At 38.5% G+C, this 27,085-nt stretch overlaps 4 protein-coding genes and 1 long non-coding RNA gene across 9 annotated transcripts; 1 reads left to right on the top strand and 4 right to left on the bottom strand.

The window, feature by feature from the left end:
* Nucleotides 1–419: 419 nt before the first annotated feature.
* LOC122282481 lies at nucleotides 420–2,229 on the bottom strand. The gene is made up of 7 exons (XM_043094431.1): nucleotides 2,068–2,229; nucleotides 1,884–1,967; nucleotides 1,614–1,787; nucleotides 1,365–1,523; nucleotides 1,217–1,270; nucleotides 956–1,096; nucleotides 420–827 (listed from the first exon to the last, which is right to left on the bottom strand). Exons 1-7 carry the CDS (start codon nucleotides 2,227–2,229, stop codon nucleotides 420–422), a joined length of 1,182 nt encoding a protein of 393 aa, XP_042950365.1.
* A 2,523-nt stretch (nucleotides 2,230–4,752) lies between these two features.
* Nucleotides 4,753–6,681, bottom strand: LOC122282087. 3 transcript variants are annotated; one of them, XM_043094024.1, is made up of 4 exons: nucleotides 5,684–6,681; nucleotides 5,489–5,542; nucleotides 5,297–5,378; nucleotides 4,753–5,082 (listed from the first exon to the last, which is right to left on the bottom strand). In XM_043094024.1, the coding sequence occupies exons 1-4, from the start codon at nucleotides 5,738–5,740 to the stop codon at nucleotides 4,901–4,903; spliced, it is 375 nt and encodes a 124-aa protein (XP_042949958.1). In that variant the 5' UTR covers nucleotides 5,741–6,681; the 3' UTR covers nucleotides 4,753–4,900. The 3 variants fall into 3 exon arrangements, with proteins under 3 accessions (XP_042949958.1, XP_042949960.1, XP_042949959.1); XM_043094026.1 differs by lacking the exon at nucleotides 5,489–5,542 and having other exon boundaries at nucleotides 5,297–5,372; nucleotides 5,684–6,665; XM_043094025.1 differs by lacking the exon at nucleotides 5,489–5,542 and having other exon boundaries at nucleotides 5,684–6,636.
* A 1,858-nt stretch (nucleotides 6,682–8,539) lies between these two features.
* Nucleotides 8,540–10,625, bottom strand: LOC122282877 (leukocyte receptor cluster member 1). 2 transcript variants are annotated; one of them, XM_043094934.1, is made up of 2 exons: nucleotides 9,855–10,625; nucleotides 8,540–8,819 (listed from the first exon to the last, which is right to left on the bottom strand). In XM_043094934.1, exons 1-2 carry the CDS (start codon nucleotides 10,517–10,519, stop codon nucleotides 8,618–8,620), a joined length of 867 nt encoding a protein of 288 aa, XP_042950868.1. In that variant the 5' UTR covers nucleotides 10,520–10,625; the 3' UTR covers nucleotides 8,540–8,617. The 2 variants fall into 2 exon arrangements, with proteins under 2 accessions (XP_042950868.1, XP_042950869.1); XM_043094935.1 differs by having other exon boundaries at nucleotides 8,682–8,913; nucleotides 9,855–10,622.
* Nucleotides 10,626–13,446: 2,821 nt separating this feature from the next.
* On the bottom strand, nucleotides 13,447–16,079 carry LOC122280815. Of its 2 annotated transcripts, XR_006230041.1 has the most exons (4): nucleotides 15,778–16,079; nucleotides 15,554–15,636; nucleotides 13,916–14,092; nucleotides 13,447–13,779 (listed from the first exon to the last, which is right to left on the bottom strand). It is a non-coding gene; the product is annotated as an uncharacterized LOC122280815 (long non-coding RNA). The 2 variants fall into 2 exon arrangements; XR_006230040.1 differs by having other exon boundaries at nucleotides 13,447–14,092.
* A 2,651-nt stretch (nucleotides 16,080–18,730) lies between these two features.
* On the top strand, nucleotides 18,731–26,816 carry LOC122281264. The gene is made up of 2 exons (XM_043092618.1): nucleotides 18,731–20,546; nucleotides 26,010–26,816. Exons 1-2 carry the CDS (start codon nucleotides 18,931–18,933, stop codon nucleotides 26,650–26,652), a joined length of 2,259 nt encoding a protein of 752 aa, XP_042948552.1. The 5' UTR covers nucleotides 18,731–18,930; the 3' UTR covers nucleotides 26,653–26,816.
* The last annotated feature ends 269 nt before the right edge of the window (nucleotides 26,817–27,085 follow it).

Raw genomic sequence — 27,085 nt, 5'->3', positions numbered from 1 at the left:
AGTGCCAGCTCTGTCTTTCTGAAAGAGTTTCGATTTGTATGGTCAATTCACTAGATGAGATTGTTCTTGGATTTCATGTTGATTCACAATATTCTCATTATAGAGAAACGGTAGCTAGCTAGGGACAACTGCTCTTTGAATTTAATAACGATCTACGTACTCAAGAGTCATGATATTCACAGAATAAGACATTGTCATGTCATAATTAAAGGACAACATAGATCAATGTAAATCTCACGCGTATACATACAAATAAACTAAAATTTCTTGAACAATAAATACTGTTATATAAAATATAAAACCCAACTGAGATAGTTGGGAAATTTTATCAGCATGAAACTAAACGGGAGCCAAATTACAACCTCAATCAAGCTAGCTACGTACCCCCCTTTTATTATCAAAACCGGAACCTCAATCAATCAAGCTCCTTTAATTCCACCCGGACCATCGTATAAAATCATCCGTCCCCAATTGTCATTCATATATCCGCGATCCATGACATTGTAAAACTTTGGATCCGATGCATATAGAACTGTATCATTTGGGTTCACATATAGTGATCTCGTATTCGGATATGAAATACCAATACCACGACTATGTGCATATCTTGAGTCTCCATTGGGTTTTGGAAGAATGCCAGTACCCATAGGTGGACTTGGTTGGTCAGGTGGACTGTAAACTTCTCCACCCCAATCTGCTTGGTTTCCAACATTATATAAACTTCCAAACATTGCTGCTGGCCACATTCCTACGTATGTGTACCAATCATCATGAAATTGTAGCGACCATATATATTCCGTTGAATTCGGCCCCGTGCGTATATATTGCTAACAGTGGTAACAAGGGCAAAAAAAAAAAGAAGCAAAAGTCAGTCATGTACGTGTGGAAGCATATCATGTCGATGAACATGATGCATGCTGCATGCTGCAGTTGCATATATCAGTTTTTTATTTACCTTACTGATCTGCAATCTTATGGCATATTGGTGTCCTCCTACAACTGAAGTATGCTTGATTGGCCAACCGAGAGGTATCCGAGGACTGTTTTGTACATATCCTGGACACTCTTGATTATAACACTGCATTTTTTTATCCACCTGATCGATAGAGTTTCAAGTCATGGACGCACATGAGAAATCATTAATTTCTTTTAGTATTAAAATTATGAAAATAAATATTTTATTTTATGATCAGTATGATCGTGTACTAAAACTTACCATAACATGAGCAAACAATCGAGTTTTGGTATCTTTGAATAGCAATGGATACACCTAAAAGAATTCAACTTGAATGTTAGACGTCATGTCTACTGCAGTGAGAATATCATATCATAGCTATTAAAAACCAGAAGAACTACGTACATACCATGAATCCTGCTTTTATGCTATCACCACCATTTGAAATTTTCAAGCGGAATGAGCTAAATTGGGTTCCACTAACACCTTTGGGGTTATATAATCCGAAGTACGATTCAGTTCCCTCCAACATCCTATTTGGATCAGGTTTTGTTTGAAGTACTGCATACTGAAAAATATAACCAAACCTGCGTTAATTCATGAATTGAATCGCTACAACCATGAGAAATCAACAAATGCAAAAGTAATGCCTGCCTACATGATGTCCGGGCTCGTCCTCTAGATTTGAGGGATATAATTCTGAATGTAATTCATCTTTACCAATTCTCTTAATCGGAACTGTTCCATAAGGACAACCTCCATCTTTTAGTCCAATATTCAATGGTAATTTTGCTGTACTCCGCAATCCTTGCATAAATAATTTACGTTTTGTCTGCATGATAGTTTTAACAAGTTGGAACATGATCATTAATATAAGTAATTTCAGAATATTAATATATATAATTCAAGTACTATATATTAAAATTACCTGATACGTAGTATTCTGCCAAAAGGGATGACTAAAACCAGGTTGTTTGTAGAAATCAACACAGTCGTATATGTCTCCACCTTCCTATCAATGTTAATGCAAATCAATATATATCAACAAGATCATGACACTTATAATTCTTCAAGTAAAAGGCCGGAAAAGCAGTGATATTTAGGAATCTCACATGGATGCTTTTAACTGCAGACTTGTCAAGACTTGTGAGTTGCTGCTTGAATCTCAATTCTTCTTCTGGAGATAATCCCCAGTTTGCAGCAACCTCATTATGGCCAAGCAAGAAAAACCATATGAACGAGAGTAACAGGAGTTGCACCCTTGAAGAAGCCATGTCTGAGGGATAGATCGTGATCGTATGCGACATGTATAGAATTTATTTGTTTAAGAAGATCTGTATATATAGAGGAGAATGTACTAATAGCACTGTTGCCGTATTTATAAGGAAATGATACAAAAATCAAATAAGAATAATTTAACATTAATTGAGATGATATATATTCTCTCTCCAACAGTATAATTTAGGCTTTAATTGGAGAAGATCTTTAGTTTTATTTACAGATTTTTATACGATTAATTACCAAATCATAATAGTGAAATAAAGAAAGTACTCATCATGATGATTCGGATTTCCAATTTTCAAAATTAATATGGAAAAAGATAAAATATTTGACGGATGCACAGACTCTCGAGTTTGATAGGTTGAAAAAAATAAATAATTAAATGAAAATCATCTCCATATATATATATTCAATTCGGGTTTATGCTCCGTGATTGGGAATTAATTAAGGCAACCGAAACCAAATTAATGACTGCTGTCACGCATTCGATCTATTTAATTTAAATATAAGTACTGTAATTAACCATAAATTAGTACTAGCATCATGCAGTACTGTGGGTATGCCATTAATTTTATAAATACCAAGAACGTCTTTTAATGTATTGTTATTCTAAGAAAACTGGGAAATTAAAGATGCTACCAATTTCAAGATGTGAGAATCTAGATCGACGTGAATAATATCTAGATACCTATGGAAATTAAGACTAAATTAATTTTCGAAGAGAAAAAGAAATTAAAGCCATCTTTCAAAAAGGAAAGAGAGAAAAGCAAGTACGTAGCTGCAAAGTCTACTTTATTTATTGTTTTAAATTATGCAATTATTCTCATGGAAAGTATTTACAAAAGTTAACGACCGAGTTCAAGCTATTAATTAAGAAGTCGATACTAGTAAAAGATATCACTACAGCAACGTTATTAAACCTATGTTCAAGCCAATTTCTAGTTACCTTTTTTTTTTTTTTTTTTTTTTGAAAAGCAAAAAACAAAATAATCAAAAAACATAATAATTTTGGAAGTTTTTTCAAAGTAGAAGAAAAATATAATTAAGATCCCATAAACATATATGTAAGGGGTTTTTCCCCTTCTTCCTTTGGGCCATAGTATGGATCAACCAGAGAGCAAGAAGAAGGGCCCATGACCAGATAGGATTAATGGGTCCCTTAGCTCGCCCCCGTTGACCAAGCAACTCCTCAAGCGACGCCCATCCTTTGAGTACCTGTCTGCATGGACCAACGAGAAGTAAAGAGGAACATTTGACAAAGCCAGGTGGGGGAACTATGATGCATTAATGGTAACCCAACCCGAATCATGCGCCGCATTAAGAGTACAGCCATAGAAGTATGCTGCATTAATAAGACTGATAGTAAAGAATAGTGATGAGGACAAGGGCCCCATGGGAGTAGAGATGATCTATCCCCCCTCAGGCACGGGTATAAATAGCCATCTCCAGGTATGAGGAAGGCTCTCTGGCTCTCTTGATTTCTCTCTCAGTGCTTACTTACAAACATCCTAGAAGCTTATATTGACTTAGGCGTCGGAGGCTTGTCAGTCCCAAGGCTACCATCCTCAAGCCTCATCTTTTTTGTGTTTTACATAACCAGTATTGAATACCTGAGTTGTTAGAACTTGACCCAAAGACTTACAAAACATGACGTTAACAATACACATTACAAATAAGTATATAATATACCTCCTTCCATAGAAGCTTATGTTTCTTCTGATAACGGCTACTTAACATATATATACAATATGTTGCAACTGATGGAGAGATCCCTCTACTAACAAAGCATTTACAGAATGAAAAATGATACTATGATGTTTAAGTTTGTTGCCTCAATTTGACCACTCATGTATTTTATTTTTAATTTGTTTTACTTAATCAGAGGTTGTCATTATGGAACAGTTCCCATTAGGAGAATTGATAAAGATAAAATAAATTCCAAATATATCTATCAAATATAGATGAAAAATTGGGATATCATTTAGGTATTGCTTTTCTATTTATAGATCAACATGAAAAATGTTGAGGTGTTTGTGATTCAAATGAACTAATTAATGTTTAGCTTTCACATTCAATAAGCACTACTTCAAATAAACGGGAAGATTGATGAAATTGAATCGTCTTTTACTTTATTTAAGGACGCTAAAGGTATCAATAGATCCTAGTATAGTTCATTCTGCATAAGAACTTCAATTTGCCTACATTGCTTATCTTTGTTTATCAACTTTATTCTACATTACAACGTATATTAACATTCAAGATGAATTTTTTTTAGGTAAATACATTATTAATATTTAATAATGACAAAACTTGATTGTTTACGCATGTCGCGGTAAGATTTGGCAAATCATATTCAATAGTCAACAGGACCTTCCACTCTGTTGACTATTGTATCCTGTAACTGTTAAATATATCTATAATATACTTGTTTAGACAAAAAAAAAAAAAAAGTCTTGGATATATGGAACTCATTTCTTAGATACCTCTAGATTGGCCCATGAAGTATATATCCATCATTGGTGAACGCCAATTTGCCATAAACTTGCGGATCATTAAGGTAAACAAAACCGATGTTTTGCCCCATGTTCATCAGTTTGCTAAATAACTAAATTTGGAACAGAATTTAGCAATATTGAGGGATTGACACACTTGACACTTTTACAGTCAATTAGCCAAATGATTACCAAAACAAGTTCCTCTAAAAGGTTTGAATAAGTATGTTAATCGGCGAAACTCTTTGTTCATCTTGCTCTTGGGAGCATCATCTTTTGCTTTCCACTGAAATCCGAACTCTGCTTTCATAGTTACTCGTCGATTTGGCACATCCACGGTATATTCTTCCAATCCTGTTCAGGGTAACTCATAAATTAAACTCCTTAGCTCTCTATAAATTGCCTCTGAGAATGGTTTCTATATGCGAAAGCTTTCAATATTTTTGTTATGTTTGAAAATGAAGACCCCGATTTCTTGTCCTCTGTTTATTTCTCTTTTTTAGTGGGGGTGTTTAAATGAGTAAATTTTTTACGGAACAACTGTTGTTTTTCGCATAGGAATTCTCACCAGTCATCTTTGAAGCAACTTGGGATACTCTCTGCCGACAACGATCACATCCCATGTTTGCAGTCATCACTATAACCTGAAACTAAAGACCGAACATCTCAAATAAGAAAACGATGAACACAGATATTGAAATCCTAAGTTGAAGAGCCACACGGAAATCAGAACCGTTCAACAATTAACCTAAAGACTTACATGGGATGTCATAACGTAATCCTGTCTAAAACATGCACATGACCCAAATGAGTTCTGTTTACGTTGGTTTACAACAAGGGAGAGATTCAGGAAAACCGGGCAATCAATCTCAGAATTCATACAACTTTAGATGCAACATGACAGAATTTTCTTCACGAATTCAGTCGGAGGAGAAAAGAGGATAAGAAAACCTACCGAAGGGCGTGTCAGATTCTCGGTGTGTAGGAGAGACCTCTCTCTCAGTATTGGCATCGTAGCACTGCGGGAGAGCTCCACCTTTCCTCCTCTTAATCTGCTGGTGATGATAAGCTTTGGTCTTCTTCTCTCTTTCGAGCTAAAATAGCTAGATCGTCTCTACGACATATATATATGTATATAAAACACACAACACATACTTTCACGAAACCTCCAATTTGGGAGAATGAATTTTCAAATTTGCGACGATCAACATCAACTTTGCAAACCTCAGTTTTTAAGGGGTTGTTTGTAAGATTAGGCATGCTGATGCCACCCAATTAAGCAGGTTTCTGTTGCAAACAAATGTGGTTGTGGGTTTCATGTTCTAATAAACCTTTTATTTTATATTGGAGTGAAGATAAGATCGGAATCAAAGAGCATGTCAATTTTTAAGAAATTTGGTAATCTAACTTATCTCACAGCAAAAGCAGGTATGGACAAGATGGTACTATAATTCTTGTACGAATAAAGTATAAAACAGTAGTGGAACTGGAAGTTTTGTTCCGCGACTTTTTGTCGTTCACTTGCCACTTGCGAGTAGTAAAAGGGGTTAAACCGATTCAACTGCCGATATAATGTCGTATGTGTCCAATCTATCTGAACCTTAGTTACCTGAGTCGTCACCATTAGCCGCCAGCGGAATAGGTCAACAATTAAACAACCCTATAGCGTGCAGGATATTGTAGCGTAAAGCCTTTTTTTTTTTTTTAAATGTCAAACAAAAAAAGAAGAAAAAAATGTATGTTCATTTCATTCAGCTTCATTGGCTTGTTAACACTTGCAAGTTACAATAATCAGAAGTCCAAATCTTGATTTATAAGTACGTTGCCAGCAATAAAAATGGCTAAATACATTAAACGCAGATTTTGTAGACGCAAAGATGAAGGGGATTGGCGAGAGGATCTCACAAATATTTTACTCTTCAAACAATTATTCTCCTATGGGTTTCGAAATTACATATTCCAAATATATGTGGTGCAGATTGAGGGTCATAAGGGTGGATAGTACCCTGCTAGATATATGAATAATGTTAGATTCAGTTATACATTGTATAAATGTTGTTTCTGAAAAAGTAAAGTTTATAATTAAAAAATTAATTTTTTTTATATAAATTTTATATTTATTCATTTTTAAAAAATATATATATGGAACTTATTTATATTAAGATTGTAAATATCATTTCTCACATTTAAATATCAATAAAAATTAGTTTCAAATTAGGGTGCTGCTAAACCCATCGAGGGAAGCCATTGACAATTCTTTCCAAATAGCCATTTTTTTCAAACATTTTTTTTTAAATTTAAAATTTATTAAAAAAATTATTTCTTAACCGTTAAATAAAAAAAGCCTTCCATAGATTTTGTCATGGGTTCCTGGCCTTTAAGCTATCCCAGCTCCCATTCTTCTCAACTACGTCATTGCCACTGCCTACGTCATTGCCCACTCGTCATATGCAACTCTCTATTTCTTGTCCTCTTCTCTCGGCTTCTCAAGCTGTCGCCCATTGTCCCACTCTGATGCCCATATTTCTGGTCCAAAAATGGGCCACGGCGGAGGTGATGGGAACCAGCCAAATCACCATCCACTTGAGGCAGAAACAACCGATATCCGCCCCCTTGGACTGGCAAGCTGTCTCTTAAACTGCTCCCACTGACGGACGGATATGGAGTATCGGAGTGGCCTAGAGTGGATACGGTGATCGATAAGAGTAAAAGAACTCCTTTAGCATGATATCATTCTACATCAGCATCATAGGAATAGAAAAGTATTGGGAGCAGCCCCTGTTTGGGAGCAGCCCCTGCACACCTTAGGTGTCATAGTGTAAAATGACCAAAAACACCCCACAACAAAACCTCTCCTCTCTCTACCCCGTGTGTCGCCCAAGCCCCCCTGCCCCCGCCTCTCCTCTACCCCCATCCCCACCACAACCCGGCGTCGGCATCCTCTCCCCCAACCCATCCGGCGTCCATCTAGGCCAAATAAGAGATGCGATGGAGAGACCCATTTCGGGTTGTGAGATGCGATGGAGAGGGAGGAGAGGGTTGCCGTGACTTGGGTTCGACGGTGGGGGTTGCTGGGAGGTCGTGGGAATCGGTGGTGGTGGCTGGGCTGGCGTACGGCGGCGGCATGGTGACTAAGACCCATTTCGGGAGAGGAGAGGGGGGGCTGCGCGTGGTGACTGCCGTGGACGATCTAAGGTGATTGGAGGGTCACCGGTGTGAGGGAGAGCTGGTGAGGTGGTCGGTGGCGCCACCTGCAGGTGGTCGGTGGCGCTGCAGGTGGCGCACAGCGGGGTTGGGTGAGTTGAGAGAGGGAATCGGGTAGGAGAGAGAAAAACGACGACGTCAGCTGTGTTTAAAAAAATATATATATTTTACACGTAATGTGTGCAAGTGTGCATCTGCTACAGTTGTTGTTCCGTAGAACGACTCCATAGGAATTGCCCGGCCAATGCAATCACAGCCCTTATACTTAAGCATTCCGGTGTCACCCTAGACTGCCTCGACGAACTCTGGCATCAAATCGACCTTCATATAGTCCTAACCGTGTTCAGATTCAGGAATCAGATCCCTCAGTGGCCAAAATGAGTGTGTGTGTGTGTGTGAGAGAGAGAGAGAGAGAGAGAGAGAGAGAGAGAGAGAAGAACACTGGGGTTTTGAAATTTTAGGAAGAAAAGGAACTGACATTTGAGAGCAACAGTGTACACTCCGGGTTCTTCAAGAACTCCATGAGAAGCTGAAGCGGTACCCTGTAAGGCTGTAGGTCCTCAAGTCATTTTCTAGTATAAATATGGGAACAAGATGAGAAAAAAAATTACAATTAATAGTATAGTCCATTCAATTTTATTCTCTGAAACATAATTTCCGGGGTCAATGCATTATGTACAAAGATTCATTCTTTCCAAGTAACTACGATACTTTTTACTCGACCAAATTCAAAAACGAGCAAGGGAGACTTCCTCCAGAATTCGACTGCAAATGAAATGCAGTCGTACTTCATATGAAATTGAGAATCTCGGGTAGAATATACATGGAAATGAGTCGCCAGTGTGCAATATATTTTCTCAATCCCAAAGCTTACAACGACCCAAATCCTGATAGATGAACATAAGTTACAAAAATGACGAGCAAGCAATAGACAACTCGTGTAAATTGCAGAAAATCATGCTCACTTGGCTAGATCACCCCCTGCACAATGACAAATATGTCACATTAGCAGGTATTCTGAGATGGGTGTTAGAGATTGAATGTCACCTAGTAGATGTGATACATTTACAATAATAATAGTTCTGCAAATCTGATGCACCACAACAAGCGATTTCAATTTGTGAGCTTTTCTTGTGTTCTCTGTTTTGTTTTGATAGGTAAGAAGAATTTATTAATCCACATAATTAGGCATAGCCCAGGCATTTGTGATCTTTTCTTTCGTAAGATCTCTTTGTGAATCAAGCATTTATTAAAAAAATAAAACAAACGCATCAATTACCAAGAATAGTCAGATTGGATGACCTTTTACCTTGGAAAGGGCAAACAGATGCAATGCCCTATTGCTGGTGATACTGCTTCAAACAAGTCCACAAATGGAGTCCGAGAAGAGTAAGATGAATATGTAGTTATTCTAATTCCTTGTTTTTCCACCATTTTTTTCAGCTGCTATCCTAATTCATCCCCACTGTGCCTACGCATAAAAAATCTCACTATTTGTTTTACCAGAAATGAGCTGACTGCAAACCATCTGAAGGTGAATTTTTTTCAGTAATATTACACTCAACTAGACTAGTTTCTTGGTGTGCTTCGGCAGTCGATAATCCTATTCTTAGAATCAGGAATTGCTGTACTTGCAACAAAACTTATCAGGTGCCTAATCCCACAACTCAGACGTGAGTACCACCATATCCTTAAGCGTCATAATTGCTAACGCGATGTACCATTTGGGCCATAGCCATATCAAATACGATTTTGTTAAATAAAACAATCCTTTCTCATTCATAAATCAATTCGATTTTTATTATTCATGAAAACACAAGGAAAATACGTATTAAACCCAAAAACTCAAAAAAGTCTGATGATATATCTACACAAAATATGACTGCAACAGTGAAAGTAGAACAAGAATGCTGGAAGCTCACCTCCTGGAAAACCCTCTATCCTTAGAGCCAGCTCCATCTCTTCGATTTTTCTCCAACATTAAGGCCCGTTCCCTCTCCTTCTCCCGCTTTTCTCTTTTCAACCGCTCCTTCCTTAACTCCTCCAAAGTCTTCTTCCCACTTTTCTTTCCCTCCTCCTCCACTCCTCTCGCTGACCCATTATCCCTACCACTCTCGCCATTCTCATTGCTGCTTCGCCTTTCAAGGTACCAGGGTAACTTGACTCCTTTCCCCGCTAACCCGTACCCTAACCTATACTTCTCATCCTCCGGACCCACAACCTTGGGCGCGGCCTCCTCTCTCTTCATCTTCTTCTGCTTCTTCTTAATCCCACCTCCTTCATCACCTCCCTCGTTCTCTAAACCCTTAATAGGGTCGAAGATCTTAATCCCCTCGAAGAGGTTAATATGGCCAGTCTTAGGCTCCAATTCATCGGGCTCTGCAGATCGGGTCACTGGAGCCAAGTTGCGGGCAACGCGGAGGCGCTCGAGGCGAAACTCGGAATCGCGTCTCCTTGCTTGCTCGCGCTTCAGCTGCTCCTCTTTGGCCGCGGCTTCCTCGTCCTGGCGAACTTTCTCTCGGTTTTCATAATTGTACACATTCCACCGCTTCTGCGGTAGAATATTCAGACCTCCATGGCCTCCCATGACAACAAAATTTCTTCAAATGATTTGTACGCAAAATCTTTAGGGCTGTTCGTAATGAATTGGGAATTGGGGATTTGTGGATCTGTATAAATACTAATTTATTATTCTGTTAATCACCTTTCTATCCGGGTCTCGGGGCCTAGGATGATGCGTGGCAACCTCGTCATTTCACATTTTATCGGATGTGGGCTGGGCTCTCAGGAATGGGCTGGGTATACGTGTGTTTTACGATTGTGGGCGGAATGTAAGTCCATTAACTATCAAATAAAACTTTGAATTTCGTTTTGGAGATGGTTGTAATTTAGATATTAAAATAAAATATAATAAAATATTTTGATACTGTTATACATCCACGTAAAACTATCATTTTTTAACTATTTTATTTACAAGTCTTGTGAAAGATACGAGTTGTTTGTCGACTTAAGTAAAAGGAGTCAATTGAAAAAAATTTTATAATTAAGACTTACTTATAATTAATTTTTAAATAATAAAATTAATTTTTATAAATTTGACTGTTCCGTAAGATTATATTTTAAAGAATATTTTAAAAAATTTTCCTTCATTACTAATTTAATATTATACAATTTATTTACTTTATGTTATTATTTAATTATTAAATAATTACATGACTAACGATTAACCAATTTATCTAATAAATTGATAGATATTTTCATTTATATACATCAGTATTTGGATAATTTTAGTAATCAACATCAATCATTTCTTTAAAAAAAAAGAAAAATCCCAATCATAATCCATTTTTTTTTAAAAGCCAAATTGGGTCTCACGTCTTACAATGCATGTCCCGAATAAAGTTTGATGTACGTGCAACAGTGCAATTTATGCATGTCTCTAGATAACAACCACTCCACGAACTGCCAGTCCCTTCAGATTACTTAATATTAAAGGCGGAGACGCCTGCCAACGGAATCTTCTCGTCGACTCCAAGTCTTGATCCATAAAACAAGAAGAAGAACGTACGCGCATTCAACGATAATCTATGGAGCAAAAATCGAATAAGAAAGAGAGTATATTTCAAGATCGGTCATGCATGCACCAGATAATTAAATAAGCACAAGCAGGCCGTTCAAACCCTCTCACCCAACAGGGAAACGGAAGAAGAAGAAGAAAAAGAAGATGGGGAAGCTAGGATGCAACACTGATGGGAACCTAGATGACACAAAGTTCAGCCAGACAATGCCATGGATGGGCCTCTACGTTGCAGCAGCGTCCCTAGCCTTCCTCATTACCATGGCCGCGGATGTCATCCAGGGGATCCGCCATCGGAAGTTCTGGTTCCCCTGCAAGTTCTCCTCTCTCAACGCTACTTCCCTCACCTTGTTAACTGTGGCAATCAAACTCTCGGTGGATTTAAATACCTCGATGCCTAGACGGCAGGATCAGCTTGCAAAACTCAGCAACACTGTCTTCATCTGTACGGTAATGAGTAATTCTATGCCTTTCCTTGGCACCATGGAGAACAAGGAAATGTTCACCAACATTCTGGCATGCATTAGGAATATTTGTTATCACTGTTATTGTGAATATTTGCATCCAACTAGCCACCGAAGTAATCTATGTTCACAGGAAAGAACATGCTTTAATTCTGTTTATCATGTTTGTTTTGCTTCTTCTCGAGTTTTTCTGCCTTTACTGTTCCTAAGCAGTATTTGGAACTCAAGTACACTAAAAAGCACATCCTAGCTCTCAAAGAAGGCTTGAATCAAACTGGGAAATTGGTTGTTGACAAACTTAGAGTAGATCTCATGAAGTATTGGATGATGGCTCTATTGTGCCTCTAACCTGTCCAAAATTACACAAGACAATATTTAAGTAGTTTAGCAAATTGTCTACTGGAGCTTCTTTTACTGAATTTGTACGAGATTACAAAACTCTACAAATTCTCTCACACGTCCTCTCTTTCTCTCTGTTATTTGCTCACACCCTCTACACAACTGAGTTCTCCTATTTATAGGAGAGAGTACCTACAATCTCTTATTTCGGTGCAACAATTTATGACCTTGCTGCAGAGTCTTGGTTGGTGCCTAATACAACAAAATAGAAAACGGTGTTGTGTGTGATGGTGCATATGCAAGTGGACTGGTTTCACACACACTTAGGGTGGTTTTCAACAGGCTCATACGGGCAGCTCCCAATTTGTGGTGGGGCATTCAGTGACATACACAGCTTCCAGAGCATTCTGTCTTCTGAGCCACGCAACTTTAGCACAAACCATGGTTAGATCCCAGTTTATGCCATGGCCATTTAAATTTTGCAGCGGGGAGTCTGATTATAAGTGGTTGACTACTTTAGTTCTTGCCACTCAAAACAATTACGGTAGGAGTCAGTACTATTGACCCAGCATATAGATGGTTCATTGCCATCAATTTCTCTTGCCTTAACAGAGGAAATCAAACTGGCAGAAAAGAGCTTAAAGTAGAGAATTATTGGATCCAGAGCTTAGTTGAGATGAAAGAGAGCCCATTAACTTTCAAATGTGTTCGTAACAAGCACTGCAGGAAACTTGCCCATGATGCAAAAGATCATTTCTTAAACTTGTGTATTGGAGTGTAGAGTGGACTTGTATTAATGTGCAAGGCGAATCGCCTCATTTTCACTTTATTTGTAAGCCGAATCTTGTACTGCTGCCACTGCTACCAAGGTTTGAAGAAGTTTATATTCAAGAGTGTTTCAGACACTCAAATCAATTTCAGATTCATAGCCTTGCTCAAAATTGGATCTTAGCCCTTTCTTTAATATTTTATAAATACACTCAATATATTTATTAATAATTTAATTTTTACTTAAAATTATTATTTCCCGACTATAGAATCAATTTTAAAATTTTTGTGCTATTGACATGAAAGTTTTCTTTTGTAAATACACTCCATAGCTTCCTGGAATAATTTCCTTTTGGAAAAATAACATATGAAAAAAAGATCAATAATAACATTTCATAACATCAACCTATAATACAAAGGCCTACAATTCGGTGGCCTACAATAACATTCCACCAACATTTCTAGTCTTCAACTAGCAATTCTTTCACATTTCAGTATCAAACCAGTACAAACAAGTTCATAACTAACAAATTCACTCCACTTTAGACCTCGTGCATCTCTCCCCCTAACCCCACAACTTATTCTTGAGTATACCAAAGGAACTGAAGCAGCTGTTATTCCTGCCAAACCACCAGCTACAAAATGTACACAAATGTCCACACCCATATTTTCTCTTCGGCTCTCCAGTTCTGAAATCATCTTTAGTAGTTGTATCACATTAAATACAGTTTAGTCATTGACCAGGGCATAAAGGCATGATTAGAAGCAATTTCCTGATAACTATGGATCACAAACACAAACAGAGACAGACATATATATGCTTGTTTCTACCAACCTTTTTATAGTGGTCAAATGCATAAAAATTGATAGAAGAATAAGGTAGAAGATGAGCAATTGTAATCAGATTCCCCTTCCAAAAAACTCTGAATCCTTCTTCACCAACAATCCGCGCAGCCTCTTGCCATATGCTAGCCTTTGGCAAAGTCACAACATTAGAGTGCATACCTTGCACCTAAAAAGATGGAGAGAAAAATATATCAGGGATGCAGCTAATCAATCTTGAGGACACTAAAACGCAATGGTTGATCAACCCATAGTTCATTCAAAATACACAAAACCGTACCGACATTACATTAAACTAACTTCCCGTGCCATTCCAATGAGCATAATAGATGATTATCCTTTGAGCAAAGTATTAAAACAGAACATTTACCCCAGCTATAATTTAAAAACTCATTCTTTATCCAACCCTTACCTAAAACAAAACAAATAAGACCCTATAGAAGATCAATGAAAAATTAAAATGCTAATGAAAACCAAAGGAATAAGAAGTACACGAGAAAAATTTGTAATCTAAAAGTTTGAAAATAGCAAACTATGAGTCCCACCCACCCATTTAACACCAAACATCACTAGCAATACCAAAAAAGGATATTTCAAAGAAAATAGAGTTTCTCCAAAAGATATCTCACATGCAAAATGGTTCATAACATACTAAAGTATGCACAACCAGACCACAATTGTTATGATTGAGAAGCCCAGTATGCAAAACAGTTCATAATAGACCAAAGTATGCACAACTAGACCATAGTTGTTATGAATGAGCAACCACTGTATGCAAAATAGTTCATAACAGACTAGAATATGCACAACTACACAACAATTATTATGAATGAGCAACTCAATATGCAAAACCATTCACAAGAGACCATAACAGTTCACAACAATCTTGAGCAAATGAGAAAATGATCATTAACATCTATATTAATTTTTCAGAATAATTGGAGGGAAAAAAAAAAAAACAATGTTACTAAATCAAAGTATAAGTCTGTTGATATGTTCTACCCAACAATATTGCTCAGAAGTATAGTACAGAACTCATTTTTTATTTTTTAGAAGTAACTACAAAACTCATATACTTCAGACTATAGTACAGAACTTATATACTCATGCAAAACCCAGCTTGTAATTTCATTTGGCAAATACATTGCCATCAATTTTTACCCCTATTTTTAATGTCCTCTCTATCTCTCTGCTGAGCACATTTACTCTCCCTTTTAACGTGAGACATCTTCATGTTGTATAGATGTTGAGTACTGGACAGTTTATACAACTTGTCAATAAATCCAAACTAGTTTATCGTAGCTAAGTACTGGACAAAACCAATCAATACTTGGCTGATCAAGATTTTGAAGCAGAGTTAACAAGAATTCTAGTGGTTCACTGATTAACTCAAATTAGTAGGCACCAATTTGTTGGCCAATGGCAGAAATTATCATCATATAATCTCAACAATTCCAAGCTAACTGCATATTTGAAAGTGCTAAATGTAGATCTAGTTCTTCTCATCTTTAATATCAATAGTTGTCCAAAAAAATACTACAGAAAATTTAATAGATGATACCCCGTATACCATTTCATCCTTAAAAATAAAATAAAAATAAAGCAAAGCATTTAGCCAAACAGACGCTACCGGAGAAGAGGGAGGTTCGTGGAAGGAGAACCTTCGGCGTGATTCATGGAGCAAGCAAATGCTAAGCAATTGATTTGACCTGGCTGGGCAAAACAAGATGTGATTTAATCAAGCTGTTAAAGATAAAAAGTAAATCGGAGAAGAGGGAGAGAAGAGGGATGCATACCGACGGACACCCACTTCAACAAAAAAGAGGGAGAGAAGAGCAAGGAAGAGATACTTACTTTGGAGAGCTCGAAGACGATGGGGTCTACTGGAGAAGGCGACCACTGGACCTGAATGGGGGCTGCGGGTTGAAGAAGGGCAACTGGATGAAGAAGCAGTTCAGGAGAAAGAAAGAGAAAAGAAATTTGAGGATTTTGGAGAATAAACGAGAAATCGAGAGAAAGAGGGAGGAGCGGGTAGATGAAAATTTATAAAATATTGTTTGGTCTTTGTACAGGGTCTCGCCAGACTTGGAGAGGACCTGAAAATAACTGTAGCATTTTTGTCAAACTTTTCAACTTTTACTAGGCCATTGCAGACAACTTAATTCAGAATTCTATTTCTTTTACACTTGCATTGGCCAGTGCTCTTAAAAGCTGGAAACAAATTCCAACATTTATAATTTTCAAAAATGTTGTACGCGCACGAGAAGTGCATTAAAATGTAGATGGCTTTCCAATATTGAGTTGGCTACTTTATTTTGATTGTCAATTGTCGAGGTGTCTTTTTTGTATAAGATTGAGAAAGAGAAAATTAAAAATGTGTATACATTTTTTAGATTTTTTGATATAAAAGAGAGGTATTTTTACCAGTGGAGCTTTTGAGCTCAACAACTTGTATAGAATTACTTCAAGTTACGTGACGATCAGTTAAGTTGTTATATCATGAAGGATTCAAGTCAAGAGGATCTGCAGCATCGGTTAATTTGAAACTTTATGCATCACAATGTGCTTGAATATTTTTAAAGAGAGTAAGATTTCTATTCCTACACTACAAGAATCTGGGTTTTTCCTAGCAATTTTAGTTTTGTTGCAAAAACAATCGCCGGTAAATGTAAAATAATAGTGGCGATTTTTTATTTCCATTACAGTAAATTAGAAGTAAAGAAATAGTATTAGCGAACTTACAGCGAGTTGAAAATCACTGAGATTGGTATTTGGCGGCGATTTTTAATCGTCATAAAAGGTGACTTCTATTGTAGTGCTAAGTTCAAAATAGCTTCATCCGAACGTTAATTTCTTTATAATTTTTATCATATTATTATATATTTTGCCAACCTGAAGTAAATTCCCACTTCGAGAGATCCTCCAAGAAATAAGAGAAAAGCTGGAAAAGTTTTCGGTACTGATCATTCAATAAACCTTCGCTGAGCAGCTGATGCTCCTTGGTCCTTACATAGGGTTGCCCACTTCATAGGCTGAGCTAAACAACAAGAAACTAATAAGTAATATTTCTACGTTTGAATGAGTTGAGTTATATATAATAATATTTTATTTATATAAGTTTAACTTTTTTAAATTAAGAGGAGTTTAATTTTTTTATAAAAAATTAAAAAAATAATAATTTTATTGATAATTAATTTGAAAAAAATTGAACTTGTTAAGTGTTTCGGCCCACGGCCCAATAAGTCTTTAGAGCCCATTCCTACTGAATTAAACTACTGCATAACGTAAATAGCAAAAGGAAAGGATAAAAAATTAAACTACTGAGATAAGCCCATGGCCCTGTTGCAGATCCTTTCACATGACGGACTGTTACACCTTCGCTCGATTTTCATAATCGTACACATTCCACCGCTTCTGCATAGAATATTGAGGCCACCGTGGCCTCCCATAATAACTCAATTTCTTTCTTTTTTACGTAGAGTTATAAAATAGTTACAAAATAATTATAAGTAAATCATTTTTCTTTGGAGATGATTATATATAGATATTAGAATAAAATATTTTGATATTATTATCGGCAATGCTACATACAGTCGTGGAATTGCAAACGCTGCGTAATCGCTTTGAAAAAAAGTGGAGTCCACGATTAAAAAGTTAGTTTTTTTTTCAAGTGGATCTCATATTAATTCATTTTTTTCAAAGCGACTGCACGCCATTTGTACAACCACGACTGTAAATATCATTTCTCTATTATTATATACATCGAGGTAAGCTATCAAATTTTTTTTTTAGTTCGTTCATTTACAATCTTACTAAAATATACATTCTCTATATCGTTTACGTGATAATATTTAATTTGTAAAAAATTTTATTCTTAAACTTTTCTTATAAATCATATCATGCCAAGTCAACATTAAGGAGGGTAAATTCTCGACATCCGCTTGCAAATAGAATATTTCTTTTTTAATTCTTTTATTTACAAGTTAACGTAGAATATATGCTCTCCATATCGTTTATATGACAATATTTGATTTGCAAGAAATTTGATTCAACTTTTCTTATAAAGAATTATTATATTATTAAGTTAGTGTCCAAAGTAAGATATCTATATACATTATACATCACTTAAATTGTAATATTCAACTTTTAAAATTTTATTTCCATATCAAATTATGTTATGTAAATATATTCAAATATAAATTCTGTATTAATTCATTCCGATCCTTCGATATTGTGAACTTCCAAACTTTTGATGGGATATAAACTCAAATAAAGATACATTATATAGAAAGATTCTGATACAAATTACACACAGAAAATTGTTAGAAGAACTAGTTAAAGCCGGTAAGCTACATCGTCTCTCTTGGTATATAATATATTGCATTGAATACATTCAACACAAATCGATTAATTAAAGCTCTTAGCTTCCTCAAATGCAGAAGCCGAGCATGAAGGATTAATGTATCTATAAATTCAAATGGAAAGACATCGATTACGTTAGCAGTCATAAAATTTAGCACTCTATATGAGTAGAAGTTCCTTATTCGAAATCTATCGTTTCCAAGTAATATATGGGTCCCCAATCATAATCCATTTTTTAAGCCAAATTGGGTCTCACGTTTTATGGATGTCATGAATAAACTATGTGCAACAATACAATTTGTGTAGCTGTTTTGATAACACCCACTTCACTACCAGTCCCTTCAAATTACTAAATATTAAAGGTGGAGACTGCCATAAATACAAGACAATAGATATGAGCAATCAAATCCTTGGTGGCAACGGAATCTTCTGGTAAACTTGAAGTCTTGGTCCATAAAACATCCAGAAGAACGTACATTCGACGATAATCTATGGAGCAGAATTCGAAATTCGAAATTCGAATAAGACAAACAGCATTCACGGGGAAATGTCGACATGAAATCATGGACCAAATAATTCAATAATTTAAGCACAATTAGCAGGTTCAAACCGGCCTCTCACCCAACAGGGAAACGGAAAAAGAAGATGGGGAAGCTCGGATGCAACACTGATGGGAATTTTGATGACACAAAGTTCAGCCAGCCAATGCCATGGATTGGCCTCTACGTTGCAGCAGCGTCCCTGGCCTTCCTCATCGCCATGGCTGCAGATGTCATCCAAGGGATCCGTCATCGAAAGTTCTGGTTCCCCTGCAAGTTCTCCTCTCTCAACGCTACTTCCCTCACCTTGTTAGCTGTAGCAATTAAACTCTCAGTGGATTTAAATACCTCGATGCCTGGCCGGTGGGATCAGCTTGCAAAACTCAGCAACAGTGTCTTCATTTGTACGGTAATGAGTAATTCTATGCCTTCCCTTGGCACCATGGAAAACAACGAAATGTTCACCAACATTCTGGCATTAGGAATACTTGTTATCACTGTTATTGTGAATATTTGCATCCAACTAGCCACCGGAGTAATCTATGTTTTCTGGAAAGAACATGCTTTAATCCTGTTTATCATGCTTGTTTTGCTTCTTCTCTTGAGTTTTTCTGCCTTGACTGTTCCAAACACTAAGCAGTATTTGGAACTCAAGTACACTAAAAAGCACCAACTAGCTCTCAAAGAAGGCTTGAATCAAACCGGGAAACCGGTTGTTGACAAACTTAGAGAAGATCTCATGAAGTATTGGATGATGGCTCATACGGGCAGCCCCCAATTTGTGGTGGGGCGTTCGGTGACATGCACAGCTTCTGGAGCATTCTGTCTTCTGAGCCTTGCAACTTTAGCACAACCAATGGTTAGATCCCAGTTTATGCCATGGTCATTTAAATTTTGCAGCGGGGAGTCTGATTATAAGTGGTCAACCACTTTAGTTCTTGCTACTCAGACAATTGCGGTTGGAGTCGGTACTATTGGCCCAGCATGTAGATGGTTCATCGCCATCAATTTCTCTTGCCCTAACATACGAAATCAAACTGGCAGAAAATGGTTTAAAGTAGAGAATTACTGGATCCAGAGCTTAGTTGAGATGAAAGAGAGCCCATTAGCTTTCTTACGTGTTCGTAACAAACTCTATAGAAAACTTGCTCATGATGCAAAAGATCATTTCTTAAACTTGTGTATCGGAGTGCAGATTGGACTTGTCGTAATAAGCAAGGGGATTCGCCTCATTTCCACTTTATTTGTAAGCCGGATCTTGTACTGCTGCGACTGCTACAAAGGTTTGAAGAAGAAGTTGATATTCAAGAGTGTTTCAGACACTGAATCAATTTCAGATTCACAGCCTTGCTCAAAGCTGGATCTTAGCCGTTTTGTTTTGGATCTCGAAGGCGAGGATGCATTGGTTGAGATGATGAAGAAATGCAATTGGGACCCTACTGATTATTGGTTTCGGATGGGGGAAAAGAGACGACCTAAATACCTCATAACACTATTGAAGAGATGTACGCATGGATTCAAGGGAGTGGTGGAGTTTGACAGTATCCGAGTTCCTTCTTTAGAATCTGAAGAACCGCCAAACTGTTGGGCTCTTCCTGTGGTGACACTAACATGTATTGCAGTAACACTTCCAAACATCCGTCCTACATTGATTGAAGAATTACTATGTAGTGTGAACGAAGGTTTGACGTATATAAGGCTCTTAGAAAACAACCTGGACACAAGAGTGTTGTGCCTCTAACCTGTCCGAAAATCACACAAAACAATTTTAAAGTGGTTCAGCAAATTGCTTACGTCCACTGGAGCCTTTTTTATAGAATTTGTACAAGATTTATGAAAATCTACAAATTCTCAATTCTCTCACGTCCCTCTTTCTCTTTCTTTTCTCTCCTCTCCACTTCTACTTCTGCAGATCAGAACTCTCCTATTTATAGGAGAAGTTCTCTTCAGCAATTCTTGATCAGTTTCGGTGCAGCAATCAGCTGCTGAAAATACGGGGTGGGAGGTGCCTAACATTAGAAACAAGGCACCGAACGGTGCCTAACAAGACAATGCACCTTACGGTGCATGTATAAGTCATGCCACTTGGGTGGCTTTTCAACAATCACCCCCTCCACCCAAGTGTGCCATACCCGGCTGTTTGTAAATTGATTCATTCTTCAAATGAATGCACCTCTTTCTTTGACATGAGAGACTTCTGCTATCGAATATGCTCCATTGCACCCGAGGGTGCTCAGCAGTGTACAATACTGATCAAGTCCAAACAGTGTTGGAACTTGATTCCTGTGACGACCTTCGTCAACATATCTGCTGAATTATCTTCAGTGCCAATCTTCTGAAGTTTGATGTCATATTCTTCCAATATCTCACGTACGAAGTGGAAACGGACATCTATATGCTTTGTTCGAGAGTGGTATACTTGATTCTTGGCCAAATGGATTGCACTTTGACTGTCACAGTAAACGGTAACTTCTTGCTGCTCAAAGCCCAAATCTGTTACCAGTCCCTGTAACCAAATGGCTTCTTTCACGGCTTCTGTTACAGCCATGTATTCAGCCTCAGTTGATGATAGTGCAATTGTCGACTGCAAAGTTGATCGCCAATTAACTGGTCCTCCAGCCATAGTGAATACATAACCAGTTGTCGATCGGCGTTTATCAAGATCACCTGCATAGTCTGAGTCAACATATCCAGTTACTAGACTATCTTCACTCTTCTCGAACCTTAAACCAACATCTACGGTCCCAGCAATATACCGTAAAATCCACTTAGCCACATGCCAATGAACCTTTCCAGGATTATGCATATAGCGACTAACTAAGCTAACGGCCTGGGAGATATCAGGTCGTGTACACACCATGACATACATTAAGCTTCCAACAATACTTGCATACGGGACATTCCTCATGTAGTCCCGATCTTCATCAGTTTTAGGAGACTGCAATGCACTGAGCTTGAAATATAAGGCCATAGGAGTACTCACCGGCTTCGTCTTCGAGTCGATGTTGAATCGTTGCAGTATTCTCTTCAGATACTGCTTCTGAGTAAGGTAAACTGTACCTTTCACCCTATCTCTGCTGATCTTCATCCCCAGTATTCTTCGTACTTCTCCCAGATCTTTCATTTCAAACTCATTACTTAACTGAGTTTTTAAACGATCTATCTCCCCCTTACTTTTACATGCAATTAACATATCATCTACATATAAAAGCAAATAAATGAAAGATCCATCTGCAAGTTTTCTGAAATATACACAATGATCGTATTGGCAACGAGTGTATTTCAGATCCATCATAAAGCGGTCAAACCGCTTATACCATTGCCGAGGTGACTGCTTCAAGCCATAGAGAGACTTTTTCAGACTGCATACCCAATTTTCTTTGCCAGCTTCTTTGAATCCTTCTGGTTGAGACAAATAAATCTCCTCTTCCAGATCACCATGTAAGAAAGCTGTCTTCACATCAAGCTGTGCTAACTCAAGATCATATTGTGCAACCAAAGCTAGCAATATTCGAATGGAAGAATGCTTCACAATAGGAGAGAATACTTCACTGTAGTCAATTCCCTCTGTCTGAGCGTAGCCCTTGGCTACCAACCTAGCTTTGTATCGTACTCCATTTTTAGCAGCTTGATCATCTTTCTGATTGAAGATCCACTTACAGCCAATTACCTTCTTTCCTTTTGGAAGCGGCACAAGCTCCCAAGTCTGGTTCTGGTGAAGAGAATGCATCTCTTCATTCATCGCCTTTGTCCATTCAACTTGTTCACTGGACTATACGGCTTCTCTGTAAATGATCCCAACCCTTCAGATGGTAATGCATATGTCACATAGTCTGCATAACGTGTTGGTACACGTTTCTCTCGTCTTGGTCTATTGGTTGCTATTGATTCGGGTTGACATGGAGGTACTGTGACTGGATTATCAGTCTCATCTTGTCCATGCTTCTTTGAAGTAATAAACTCCACATTCTGTGAATCATCTGATGTTTCGCCATCACTGCTGCCTTCACTGGAATCTTTATGCTTATGTGACTTAAGCATCTCAGATTCATTGAATGTAACATCTCTACTGATGATTACCTTTTTGGACTCTATGCACCAGAGTCTATACCCTTTTACACCGGTACTAAAGCCCAAGAATTTTGCTTTCTTGGCTCTAGGATCAAGCTTACTTTCTTTAGCATGATAGTAAGCAGGACATCCGAAAATGTGTAAAAAGTCATAATCAGTAGCATGTTTACCTCTCCATATTTCAATGGGTGTCTTCCCATCATTGGCAGCTGCGGGTAGTCGGTTGATGAGGTGGCAGGCATATGTCACAGCTTCAGCCCAAAATTTCTTACTGAGTCCAGCATTCAGTAACATACATCGCACTTTCTCTAATAAAGTACGATTCATTCGTTCTGCCACACCGTTCTGCTGCGGTGTACCTCGTACCGTAAAGTGTCTGACAATTCCCTCTCTCCGGCATACTTCCATGAAGGGGTCTGAAGTGTACTCACCTCCATTATCAGATCTGAGCCGCTTAATCTTCCTGCCAGTCTGAGTCTCAACCATTTTCTTCCAATCAAGGAAGATCTTCAGCACTTCATCTTTATTCTTCATCGTATACACCCACACACGACGAGAATAATCATCAACAAAAGTTACAAACCAATGTTTACCTCCCAAAGATGCATTTTGGGTAGGTCCCCAAACATCGGAGTGCACATAGTCAAGAATTCCCTGTGTATTGTGTACTGCGGTTCCAAACTTGATCCACCTCTGCTTCCCCAATACACAGTGCTCACAGAAAGACAGTTTACCAGTCTTGGCACCTTTGAGTAAGCCTTGCCTCACCAGTGTTTGCAAAGCTTTTTCACCTGCGTGTCCCATACGCATATGCCAAAGACTGGTGGTGTCATCATCAGTCTCATCTAGCTTCTCACAGCCTGTGGAAGCTCTTCCAGCAACAGTACTTCCTTGCAAGAAGTACAAGTTTCCTCGCCTCAAGCCCTTCATTACCACCTGAACTCCCATTAGTACTTTGAGAGTTCCGTCTTCAATGACGATTCTGAATCCCTTCGAATCCAGAGATCCCAGTGAGATGAGATTCTTCCGCAAGTCCGGAACATACCGAACTTCTGTTAGAGTCTTGATGCTGCCATCGTGCAGTTTCAACCGAATGCTACCTATTCTCTGTGTCTTACAGGCACTGTCATTGCCCATAAGTACTGCTCCACCCTCGACCTTTGTGAAGTCAGTAAACCAGTCCCGATTGGGACACATATGATAGGTACATCCAGAATCCATAATCCATTCATCGGAATGACAAATGGATGATGAGCTTATCAAGGAAAAATCTGAATCATCATCTCTGTCCATTGGCTGTGGTGGGTTGATTCTGCTGTTGTCCCTTCCGGTTGGGACAATCCTTCTTCCAGTGTCCTTTGTTGTGACAAAAGGAACACTCGTCTTTGGCGAGTTTTCTGCCGACTGATGAACCACGTGATGTGGCCCGGATTTTCGAATGAAAACCTTTTCTCCTTCCGGGATACCTTGACTTTGGTCTCCCTCTTGCTGTTAAAGCTTCACTTGATGTATCTTGATGTACCTGTTTATCCTTTTTCCGGTACTCATTGCTAATTAAAGAACTAGATACATCATCAAAACTAATACTTTCATTCTCATACAGTAGAGTAGTAATTAAATGCTCATATGTATCGGGTAAGGAATTTAACAAAAGTAAAGCTTTATCTTCATCTTCAATTTCAACATCTAAGTTTAACAAATCAGCAAGAATTTGGTTGTAACTATTCAGATGTTCAGACATAGAAATACCTTCACGAAATTGGAATCTGAAGAGCTTCTTCTTCAAGTGCAAACGGCTCTCAATGCTCTTCTTCATGAACTTATCCTCCAATTTCTGCCAAAGTACCTTAGCATTTGTTTCTCTCATGACAAAATACTTTTGTTCTTTGGTAAGGCATAATCGGATTGTACTACAAGCTTGAGTATTAAGCTTCTTCCAACCCTGATCAATCATATCATCTGGCTTTCCTCCCAACGCAATATCCAACTCTTGTTGGATCAACACGTCCATGACTTCACACTGCCACATGCCGAAGTTACTTGTTTCATCGAACTTTTCAACTTCAAACTTGGCATTTGACACAGTGGACCGACGTCCCGAGCTACTGGCATGTTCAGAGCTCCTGTCTCTTCCATATCCTTCCATTTGAATTTAAAAATTTAGACTCAAAATTTCAAAATTTTAACCGTACGGATGAGTCCAGAAAGATCCAAATAGTAGGAAAGCACTATTTGATTGTTGAAATCGGACTCCGAATGGCTTAGATCAAGCCGAAATTGGATCTGAAAAATGGACGGTTTTGATCTGTCTGGCGCGTGGGATACACGCGCTGCACAGTGCGCATGGGCAGCGAGTAGGCGCGTGTAATACACGCGCTACAGTCCTTCTGCAAGTGGGGAGAGTGAGGCGCGTGGAGTACACGCGCCAAACCTCTGTAGGGCACGTGGGGGCGCGTGAGGAGCGTGTCCGTCACGCGTCTTCAACCTTCGGGGCGCGTGGGGGCGCGTGGGCGCGTGTGGCTCAGTCGTCTTCTTCCTCCGATGCGCGTGGGGGCGCGTGGATGACAGCAGATACACGTGCTGACCTTCTAGGGGCGCGTGTGGGCTCGTCCGACCTCCGTTTGCGATGCCGTTTGCGGCAACGGATTCGTCTCGACGCGAGGAACACCCTAGAGTTGCCAAAAATTGATTTTGAGCAACTTGAATTTTCAGACAGTTCGAACCAGAGCTCTGATACCAATTGTTGTGCCTCTAACATGTCCGAAAATCACACAAAACAATTTTAAAGTGGTTCAGCAAATTGCTTGCGTCCACTGGAGCCTCTTTTATAGAATTTGTACAAGATTTATGAAAATCTACAAATTCTCAATTCTCTCACGTCCCTCTTTCTCTTTCTTTTCTCTCCTCTCCACTTCTACTTTTGCAGATCAGAACTCTCCTATTTATAGGAGTTCTCTTCAGCAATTCTTGATCAGTTTCGGTGCAGCAATCAGCTGCTGAAAATACGGGGTGGGAGGTGCCTAACATTAGAAACAAGGCACCGAACGGTGCCTAACAAGACAATGCACCTTACGGTGCATGTACAAGTCATGCCACTTGGGTGGCTTTTCAACAAAGAGAAGAATTGCTCAACATCAGGAGGGCAGCAGAGGGGGTGTGGTTACGAGTGGAACTCTACCGCAAGTGGCTGGATGTTGATCTCCATAAGCTGTCCCTTCAAGAAAAAACCCAACAGGAAACCCTTCAAAAACTCTCTGATAATGCAAAGAACAAGCTTTTGGAGTTCCACAAAAATCACACGCCGCAATGTTTGAAGCACGGTCCTTCGAAATGGCCAATCAAGATATTGGCTGCCAATTCCATGTATAGGATAACTCAAACTATGCTGCTAACGAGACAAAGTGGAAATGCCCAAATGGGTGAGAAACTATTTGAAACAGTAGCTGTCATGATCTCTGACATACTGGGTGCTTGCCTCACTAACATGCAACGTTTTATCTCCATGAAGTGTTTGAGCAACGCCATTGAAGAGAGGGAAGACAGCGTGAGACATGCAGTTGACATTCTTGGTAAAGCCGAGAAGATTCTGAAATTTCAAGAACATGGAGAACCTCCCAGTTTAGATCCCGGTCAAATGGCAAGCATTGACGAATGGCGTTTATTTTACATGCAAAAGCCCTTGCCTTTCAATCCTTCTCCGTCAGAGATTGAGACAGCTTCTTCCAGTTCAAGGGACTTGTGTCTAATCATCGACTAGAATCTGCAAGCGTGGATCTGAAAAACAGAGACAACTTAGGATTTTCATTTTAGTGCAAAGTTTGTACTCTGGTTAAAAATGGCTTCTGCTTCTTTGACGAAGATTGTGTAATTACTTGCAACTACTGTCCCTATATAAGGAAAGTTCTGTTCTTGAAGTGAAAACGTCATCCTGCTTATGCACGTCATGACCTTTTTTCTTTTTCTTTTCCCTTTACTAACGCCCATAGGGCCATAGTAAATTCCCCCACGTACCATTTAAGTACTTCATACCAACAGTATTTAGAATATTTTGAAATAAAGGCCGGGAAACTGATGTGATACCTCTATGGTTTTGAAGAACGGGTCTCTCTTGCAGGCTATGGAAGCTGGTGGTTTGGTTTCTTATAGGAATTCGTCCAGGTTCCCCATTCTGTCTTAAGAGCCTGTATCTT

This window comes from Carya illinoinensis, chromosome 11 (assembly GCF_018687715.1).
Source record: "Carya illinoinensis cultivar Pawnee chromosome 11, C.illinoinensisPawnee_v1, whole genome shotgun sequence".
In the NCBI taxonomy this organism is placed as follows: Eukaryota; Viridiplantae; Streptophyta; class Magnoliopsida; order Fagales; family Juglandaceae; genus Carya; species Carya illinoinensis.
Note: the sequence above shows the minus strand (reverse complement) of the source record. Positions and strands in the feature narration are given on the sequence as shown.